General features: G+C 40.5%; 1 protein-coding gene across 1 annotated transcript; it reads right to left on the bottom strand.

The window, feature by feature from the left end:
- Positions 1–251: 251 nt before the first annotated feature.
- Positions 252–6,470, bottom strand: LOC119856309. The gene is made up of 2 exons (XM_038403686.2): positions 6,059–6,470; positions 252–853 (listed from the first exon to the last, which is right to left on the bottom strand). Exons 1-2 carry the CDS (start codon positions 6,324–6,326, stop codon positions 252–254), a joined length of 870 nt encoding a protein of 289 aa, XP_038259614.2. The 5' UTR covers positions 6,327–6,470.
- Positions 6,471–9,804: the final 3,334 nt, after the last annotated feature.

Here is a 9,804-nt window from a genome sequence, read left to right as displayed (position 1 = left end):
CTGAGAACATATTACTGAATTGTTGTGACATAAACCAAATCTGAACCCAGTTCTCTCAAGGTGAAAAGATGTGGCATTTTAACCCCCAATTCCTACTCTAAATGCCAAAAGTAGCAGGTATATCCAGCAAATGTGCTGCTGGACATACCTGGTACACACTGACTTTCCAATCATTTGAGTGGACTTCCCATAGCCAACAGTTACTGGAACTCTTGCACATTCCTACTTCATTGAAGAGATTTAAAAAGTGGCTACTTGCAAAAACTTGTGAAGAAGCCAGGAGGCTCCAGAATCCAGTGGCTCAGTTGCATTGTCTGAAAGTTCACATAGTGTTGGTGAAGGCTGCACTGTTGTAGGCTGGAATCTTCTGGCAAGTTTCTCCTTCTCTCTGTAGCGCAGTGTTGGCATTCTCTAGTGGCCTGCTGTTTACTTCCACCATATAGCTCAGTCACCAGGAAGCGATAAGCCACCAGTAAGGGCTCACTCTGGGTGCATCTGTTCAAACAGTACAGGCTTTTAGTCAGAGCTTCATGGAGAACCAAGCTGCCACTGTCATCCGTGAATCGTAGCCGAAAGCCTATGACATCTGAGGTGGTCTCATTCAAAATGGCTGAAATGTTAAAGACATCATAACCAGATGGTGGTAGCTCATCTAATGTCAGCACTTTCTCATCTAAGGCTTCGCTTTCTGTGATATTTCCCTGGACCACGGAGATGCTGTGCACAGTAACATTGACTGTCAGCGATTCTGGGTGTAGAGTCTTCCTGAGAAGAACTAATTCTGCAAGCCTCATGGAAGGTTTCAGGTAAGAAATATTAAACCACAGCCATCCTGGAATGCCAAAATCTGGATCTAGGAGAACAATTAATGTAAAATTTTATTTCATTCATGGAACATGTAGATAAGGAAGCTAAAGGGGAAACTGAGGCAGTGGTGGTGATAGTGGTTTCAGTGGAGCAGAGAGGGTGGGTAGACAGGAGGGCAAGGAGGGAGATGAAGGAGAGGATGAGGGTCCTTGGCTCTGGAATTTTCTTTCCCCAATAGTTCAACAGAACCGAAGTTTGATGATATTCAGGGCATTGTGAAAGACCTATTTATGTTTTGCCTCACTAAGAGGCTGATTGCTGAAAGAGGTGCTTTTGAGAAAGAGCAGGGAGGGGAGATGAGTTTCTTGTTTAAGGGAGAGAGGACTGAGTTTTGTTGTATCATGAGATTTTTGTTGTTGTTGACATTGTGTCAGTTCACTTACTTTAAACTGTGATTTTCTTTTTGTGTGTGTACCTAGAAATTCTCAGTAGGTGCATTTTACAAAACCAATTAATTATTGAAGCGTGGGAACCGAGTAAAACTATATTATGAAATCCAAGGGCCAGGTACCCAAGTATGCTGTGGTTGATTTGCACTGATCTCATGACAGTAAGTCACCACAAACCTATTTTAAGGCACTCGAGTGGCTTAAAGTCAGGGTGAACCACTGAATCTGGCCTGATCCTTGTAAAACTTTAAAAATATTGATGCAAAATGTAACTTCAAATAAAAAATCTGTATTTATTTAGAAACATACTATGACCTTGAAATCAGTAAATTTCCAGATGATATTTTATTTCTTTTTAGTAACTTTAGTATGACCTTTGTGAATATTTGTAAACACATCTATTAAAATAATTGTTTGAAGTCACAAATTTGTTTGCATGGGCTTAAGTTTCAACTTGAAACATATCTTTTTTGTTTTTTTAATGGCTGAATGGTACCTCCCTGACACTCAATTGATAAAAACAGAAATGTTTACAGGCCCTTAATGAAACATGGCATTGCTGTAATGATCTTACCTTGCTAATAATCTCACTGGTTCAACCGTTCTGGAGGGAGATGTGCAACCTGGTTTTGTTGCCAGCTCAGATTTGGCTCCTTTTATTATTATTTTTAACAGAGATTTCCAACCATGTCAGTGTATGCCTAATTTTTATTTCATTTAAGACAGTACTTTCGATGTCAGCCAAGGTTTAAGGTCCCTAGTGGGTTTCACTAAACTCTTCTGTCTGTTTTCCCTGCAACTCTCTTGCTCGCTAATAGTTTTTCTTCTCTGTTTTATTTCATATGCTTATTTGTTTAAGATAAGCTAAGATGATCTTGTTTCTTACAAACTGGCTGTTATATCTGTGCCTTAGGTTCCTGAGAACCAAATTCCACACTCAGCTATGTGCATGCCAGCTCCATCAAGATCAGTACAACTGGCACACACATCTGCAGGCTGAGTTTGCTACTAAATAAATCAACTAAATCATCCCAGATGGGGGAGAATATTTGTTTCTTATCTGATCGCCAATTAAAAGTAGGCAGCTTATTGTCAGTTGGGCATGGAAAGTCAAAGGACACATTGCTTAAAATTAGGGCTGTCAATTGATTGCAGTTAACTCATGCGATTAACTCCAAAAATTAATCACAATTATAACAATAGAATACCAACTAAAATTTATTAAATATTTTGGATGTTTTTCTACATTTTTAATATTGATTTCAATTATAACACAGAATATAAAGTGCACAGAGCTCACTTTATATTATTTTTATTACAAATATATACACTGTAAAAATGATAAACAAAAGAAATTAGTATTTTTCAGTTCACCTCATACAAGTACTGAAGTGCAATCTCTTTATCGTGAAAGTGTAACTTACCAATGCAGATTTTTTTGGTTACATAACTGCACTCAAAAACAAAACAATGTAAAACTTTAGAGCCTACCAGTCCACTCAGTCCTACTTCTTATTCTGCCAATCGCTAAGACAAACAAGTTTGTTTACATTGACGGGAGATACTGCTGCCTGCTTCTTATTTACAATGTCATCTGAAAGTGAGAACAGGTATTCACATGGCACTTTTGTAGCCAACGTTGCAAGGTATTTATATGCGAGATATACTAAACATTCATATGCCCCTTCCATGCTTCGGCCACCATTCCAGAGGACATGCTTCCAGGCTGATGATGCTCGTAAAAAAATAATGCATCAGTTAAATTTGTGACTGTACTCCTTGGGGGAGAATTGTATGCCTCCTGCTCTGTTTTACCTGCATTCTGCCATATATTTCATGTTATAGCAGTCTCGGATTGTGACCCAGCACATGTTGTTCATTTTAAGAACACTTTCACAGCAGGTTTGACAAAAAGCAAAGAAGGTACGAATGTAAGTGGCACTTGACTCAGATGATGAAAATCAAAGTGCATCAGTCCACACTGCTTTGGATCGTTATCAAGCAGAACCCATTATCAGCATGGACACATGTCTTCTGGAATGCAGTTGAAGAATGAAGGGGCATATGAATCTTTAGCGCACTTGGCACGCAAATATCTTGCAATGAGGGATACAACAGTGCCTTGAGAATGCCTGTTCTCACTTTCAGGTGACATTGTATACAAGAAGCAGGCAGCATTATCTCCTGCAAATTGTAACCAAACTTGTTTCTCTTTGCGACCGGCTGAACAAGAAGTAGGACTGAGTGTAGTTGTAGGCTCTAAAGTTTTACATTGTTTTATTTTTGAATGCAGTTTTTTTGTACATAATTCTACATTTGTAAGTTCAACTTTCATGATAAAGAGATTGCACTACAGTACTTGTACTAAGTGAACTGAAAAATACTATTTCTTTTGTTTTTTACAGTGCAAATATTTGTAATAAAAATAAATATAAAGTGAGCACTGTACACTTTGGATTCTGTGTTGTAATTGAAATTAATACATTTGAAAATGTAGTAAACATTCAAAATATTTAAAATAAATGGTATTCTAGTGTTGTTTAACAAAATTAATTGGGATTAATTGCACTGTCAATCACATGATTAATCGCGATTAATTTTTTTCATCGTGCAATAGTCCTACTTAAAATGCATTCTCCCAGGACTAACCAGTACACTGGACCCTGAGCAGGATAGGGATGGACTGTTGGAGCATTAGTTAGTTAACTTCTAGGATACAACAGCAGAAATGGAAGAGAGTTTGTGGGAAATAAATAGCTTCAGAGCCCAGTTCTGCTCCTGGTGTGGACCGAACCTTAGTCTTACACTGTAGACAGTATGTTCCGCCTCACCAGCACAAAGGATGTCCTTTTATAAGTCAGCAGGGTCCAGTCTGATACCACAGATTAGAAGAAGCCCACCCAGTTTCTAGGACCGATGCACTATCTGGATCCAGACTAGTCAGTTTGGCCAGGTCCAAAACTGAAGAGGGCCCACACCAATCACTATATGGAAGATTGTGGATGATGTGAGACTCTCCTTGCCAGATAATTCACCTTCTTCCCTCATCGATGTCATCACCCATCCATGTGGAAGCCCAAGACATGTGGCACTGTAAATATTCCATTTCTCTTTTCCCAGGTATGCAATGACTCAGGTTAAGTTCAGATGGTTCCCACCTGTCTTAGATTATTCACCCAGACCTCATCTCTGCAGCACTTATTTACCTAGGGTGCCTGAGGGCCCTTACTGGTTCAGAGCACAATATCCCAGAACAATGAGGCATAGGATGCTCAGCAGTGCTTTTAACAGCTGCTCTAAAATGGGGCAGTGCTTGCTGTCTCCTGCCACCCACTGCTGACAACAGCATGTGTGAAGGAGACCTGGAGCCTACCCCTCCTCCATGCTAGATTCCGTGCCATTTTTGGGACATTGGCACTTGTAGTGTGGGAGCTAGCCCCACTCCAGCCTACCCGTTCAAGGTAGCACTATGTTTGTATTTAGCCCAGGAGGTCAATCCTAATTTAGAGACCCAAGGAGACACTCTCAGCCATTTCTCTGTGGTTAGGGCTTTTCTGCATGGGATTTCTGTCTGGAGTCCTCCAGGACTCTAACCCTAGAAACGTAGTCTACAGCATAATCCACCGTGACCATAGACTTATGGCTAGAGTGATAGATGGGTAGAGCACTGCCCAGTATCTCTGAGTACAGGGGCCTGTAAGCTGTAACAGGAAACAGGAGCCACAGCCAGGGTTTGAGCCACCCTCCACGCCCTATAGCCAGGAAGCAAGGGACAAAGAGCAGCCAGAGTGAGACTCAGTTGAGGGCCAGCATCCCAACCAGAGCATCCCCCAGTTGATGGCATCTAGTTCCCCTCCCCAGCACAGGGCAAGCAGCAGCCAGGACCAAGGGGTAGTGGTAATCCCAACCACAGACCTTTACTTGGCCCAGGACAAGAAGTAGCCCAATAAGCCCCAGAATTATCTAGACATGGATCCAGGGAGATGCCAGAACCACTCTGAAGCGATTTTTGTATTCCTGAAACTTTTTTTTATGCTGTAACCTTGCCAGGCTTCTGTCTGGTAATCATGCCATTTGCTGTCTTTCATGTAACAAGATTAGATATAGTCATCAAGTGTGCAAATTAGGGTGTTAAGTTACTTGCATAAAATCTCCAGACTTCTGAACCATCAGCCTTAATAGTTATATTTGAAACATACACATGCCATTCTGGTTTCACTGCCCAAGCAGCATGACAAGCACAAAGTAAACAGACTGGATAAATGGTGACAAGTAAATTAGATTTTTAAAAACTCATTTTTTAAAATATCAACTGTTGTTAGTAATGTGAGTAAGGACTTTTTTTGATGTGGTTTGTCTTGGCAATAGTCTCCATCAGACTGACATGTGCAGGTAGTTTCAACTGGTGACTGAAGTTTAGTTGGTTGGGAGTTAAGGTAGCTTCTCATTTCTTAACTGCCCTTTCCTCAAAGCAGTCACTTGAAAGAAAATGATGTCCTAACCCTTTTTATTTAATTCTGGCCTTGGAGACTGCAGAGAGATCCCTCAAAACAAATGCTGTGTGTTATAAAATGTATAAAGCAGATACTGAAATGGTAAAATAATAGGTTTATAAAAGCAATGTCATTAATGATAAGAAGAAGAAGAAGAAAAAAGAAAATCTATTGGATAACCTGTTTTTAAAAGGAAAGCATTTCAAACTGGCAATATTTTTTTCCGCTTAGGAATTGTTTATCATGGTAATGTTTAAAGGTATTCAATATATGATGTAAATCACAAATAAATAGTGGTCAGTTTCTTACCTTGGATTCTCCTGAAACTCTGCACAAGAGTCCCTTCGCTGTTTAAGGCTGGTGGATTTCGTAGGTGATAGACTAACTTCATGTAGTGGTGAGGTTTGGTCCTGAGAGGTATGGATAACTTATTGATATGTAGCATTTCCAGGATGGCCTTGCTTAACTGTTCATCTCTTCCCCAGATAAACTGGCATTTCCCTGCCCCTGGGAAGTAAGAACAAAACATCAACAGCAATCCACTGATGAGTCCTAAAAACAGAGAAACAATGCTCATGGTGGGTCTGTGAGTAAACAAAGTTTTAGCGAAAAAACAGAACGTAGCCTTTTGCTGGCTCCTTGTGTTTTGTCTTCTAGCTATAATTGCAGAGGGGTAATAATACTCAGCCAGAAAACTGCAGTTAATTAGTTGCAAGGACTTGGTGCCATTGGCACTGTCCTGAAAACTAATTACTGGTAAACAGAAAGCCCTAGAAGACTTCATTTGGAGGATGTGTATTTACTACATACACACATTCCCTCTCTTTCTTTCTTTCCTTCCCTGGTTTGCTGTTGGGACAAAAGCATTTTGTATGTTGTGAAGATGATGTATAGAATTTTTGTTTCTGTTTTTTAAATACAGTTTTGTTCATTTAGATTAAGTGACTCATTGTTATGGAAATGGAAGTCCCTTAATCTATTCACAGGCCATTTGTGGCAACGGTAGCAGTAATGCATGCTTTCCCACACTCCCTGCACGAAATGACATTAACCTTGACTTGGGAAGACCACCCTCTGCACACATGAGAGGTGGTTTATTCTGCATTCCACCTCAGTCCCATGTCTTTAGTGAGTACAAACTGCCAGTTGTCCTAAATCTTTCCAGAATATCATGCATTGTTTGTACAGTTAGCTGCTACCCACTGGGGGTCAGAATCTCAGACCACTCAATCGATTTCACTTTGCACTAGAGCTGGGACTCTAATTATTGTCACAAAAGTAAAAGGCCCTTGACTTAGTCCCTGAGTCATTTAGTTCCCTTTTTACTCTCCTCTAGTTTCAGTATAACATAACTTTTCTCTCAGGCTTTTTGAGGGGGGAGGGTTGGGGGGAATGGACGGGCCAAAGAATTTTGAACAATAAACTTCAAAAGTAGCAGTTGCACCATCAAACCACATGTATTTAACTGTTTTGCTAACAATCTAGATTAAACATTTAAAAGGATTTTTTTAAATGAGAATTTCACTTTTCACAATTTGTGTGACTTGTTCACAAACAGTAAGTCAGCACACACATCTTGGGGGCATCTCCTGGAGCCGGAACGAGAAACCAAACAGATGCATTTTGTGGCTTTTTCTGTTTCCATATTGTCCATGATTTTCTTCATTATTTCAAAGTTATTTGCTGTTCAAAATAATTTGCCAAATAATTTCTGAAACAAATTCTTGGTCTGTGGCTGGCTCACTCATGAGTAGTTTTTGTAAATATTCCATATCTGAAACTCAAACTCATTACACAAAGTAACAGGTTTCAGAGTAGCAGCCGTGTTAGTCTGTATTCGCAAAAAAGACAAGGAGTATTTGTGGCACCTCAGAGACTAACAAATTTATTTGAGCATAAGCTTTCGTGAGCTACAGTTCACTTCATTGGATGCATCCGATGAAGTGAGCTGTAGCTCATGAAAGCTTATGCTCAAATAAATTTGTTAGTTTCTAAGGTGCCACAAGTACTCCTTTTCTTTTTTTCTTTATTACACAAAGTAAAACTATTTCCCCATGTTATTTCCCCCCCTAGCCCCTGACTGTTCCTCAGACATTCTTATCAACTGCTGGAAATGGCCCACCTTGATGATCACCACAAAAGGTTTTCTTCCTCCCCCGCCTTGCTGGTAATAGCTCATCTTAAGTGATCACTCTCATTACAGTCTGTATGATAAAACCCATTGTTTCATGTTCTCTGTGTGTGTATATAAATCTCCCCACTGTATTTTCCACTGAATGCATGCGATGAAGTGAGCTATAGCTCATGAAAGCTTACGCTCAAATAAATTTGTTAGTCTCTAAGGTGCCACAAGTACTCCTTTTCTTTTTGAGAATACAGACTAACACGGCTGCTACTCTGAAACCTGTCAAACTGAGCTGTTTTGATTAGATGTCTAGGGCATGTAATACACTTCTGCTCTTCGACTGGGTGGCCATAATTTAGAATCGTACGTCTGGTGCAAATATTTCCATCTACAAAACTAGCTTTAGCTTTTTATTAATAGTCTGCAACGTTGACTTAAAATTGGTTGCTTATGAAATCATTCCTGAATCTTTGTGAAAAGCAAACACAGAAGAGAAGGGAAGATAGTGAAAACCTCTATGACTAAAAATTCAGATTTCAATTTCACTGACTTTTTTTTGAAGCATTCACCTCGCTCTTGTAAGTCAGCCATTTTAACAGTAGTATAAATAAGGTTTAGTACTTTGCAGGACTTTTGAAGAATGACCACAGGGTAGGAGTTCATACTATCACAGGGGTCTAGTCATTGGCCATTTCTTCATGGTATTCAATAACTGACCAAGGATTTAAAAAGTATGCTTAAATCAAACAGAATGTTGGAGGAGACGTTAGAGAATCTCTCACTGAAGATTCTTCGAATAGGTGTCACCCTCACCCCTGTCCACGCATGTCTCCTCCTGAGTCTTTAGGCTTCTCTCTTGTATTCACCACCTGCAGCCCTTTGTGGTAAATGTAATGAGAAAGAACACTTCGGCATGCCCTCTCTGACTGAGAAAATGGGGGAGGGAGATCATGCTCCACATCTCTTACCCTTTTCTGGGATTCTCATCTCTTGTAGATTTCTGCATGGAGTCACACAGTACAACAGCAATTGTCTTGAAAACAAGATGTATTACAAAAAGAAAGAGAATAGTCGTAAAAACAAAATAAGAAAAAGGACACTAAACTATCTAAACTACTACATGCCACAAGGGGCCATAAGAGTGGTTCCCTTAACCCACCCAGCAATATTGTTAATCTATCCAACAATACTCTTAGCCCAGAAGAAGAATCTGTCCTATCTCGGGGCCTCTCCTTCTGCCCCTCCACCCCCACAAACATGATTCTGTGGTGACCTAGAATCCTATTTTCGATGTCTCCAACTCAAGGAATATTTCCAACACACCTCTGAACAACATACTAACCCACAGAGACCTTCCTACCAACACTACAAAAAGAAGGATTCTGGGTGGACTCCTCCTGAAGGTCGAAACAACAGACTGGACTTCTACATAGAGTGCTTCCACCGACGTGCACGGGCTGAAATTGTGGAAAAGCAGCATCACTTGCCCCATAACCTCAGCCGTGCAGAACACAATGCCATCCACAGCCTCAGAAACAACTCTGACATCATAATCAAAAAAGCTGACAAAGGAGGTGCTGTCATCATCACGAATAGGCCGGAATATGAACAAGAGGCTGCTAGGCAGCTCTCCAACACCACTTTCTACAAGCCATTACCCTCTGATCCCACTAAGGGTTACCAAAAGAAACTACAGCATTTGCTCAAGAAACTCCCTGAAAAAGCACAAGAACAAATCCGCACAGACACGCCCCTGGAACCCCGACCTGGGGTATTCTATCTGCTACCCAAGATCCATAAACCTGGAAATCCTGGATGCCCCATCATCTCAGGCATTGGCACCCTGACAGCAGGATTGTCTGGCTATGTAGACTCCTTCCTCAGGCCCTGCGCTACCAGCACTCCCAGCTATCTTCAAGACACCACGGAC

This window comes from Dermochelys coriacea, chromosome 5 (genome assembly GCF_009764565.3).
Source record: "Dermochelys coriacea isolate rDerCor1 chromosome 5, rDerCor1.pri.v4, whole genome shotgun sequence".
Classification (NCBI taxonomy): Eukaryota; Metazoa; Chordata; order Testudines; family Dermochelyidae; genus Dermochelys; species Dermochelys coriacea.
Note: the sequence above shows the minus strand (reverse complement) of the source record. Positions and strands in the feature narration are given on the sequence as shown.

Bases quoted from the DNA above. Each gene is read 5' to 3' on its own strand.
- LOC119856309 (XM_038403686.2), bottom strand. From the start codon at position 6,326: ATGAGCATTGTTTCTCTGTTTTTAGGACTCATCAGTGGATTGCTGTTG. The intron at 854-6,058 runs GTAAGAAACTGA...TTGTTCTCCTAG, and splicing joins GAGTTTCAGGAGAATCCAAG to ATCCAGATTTTGGCATTCCA.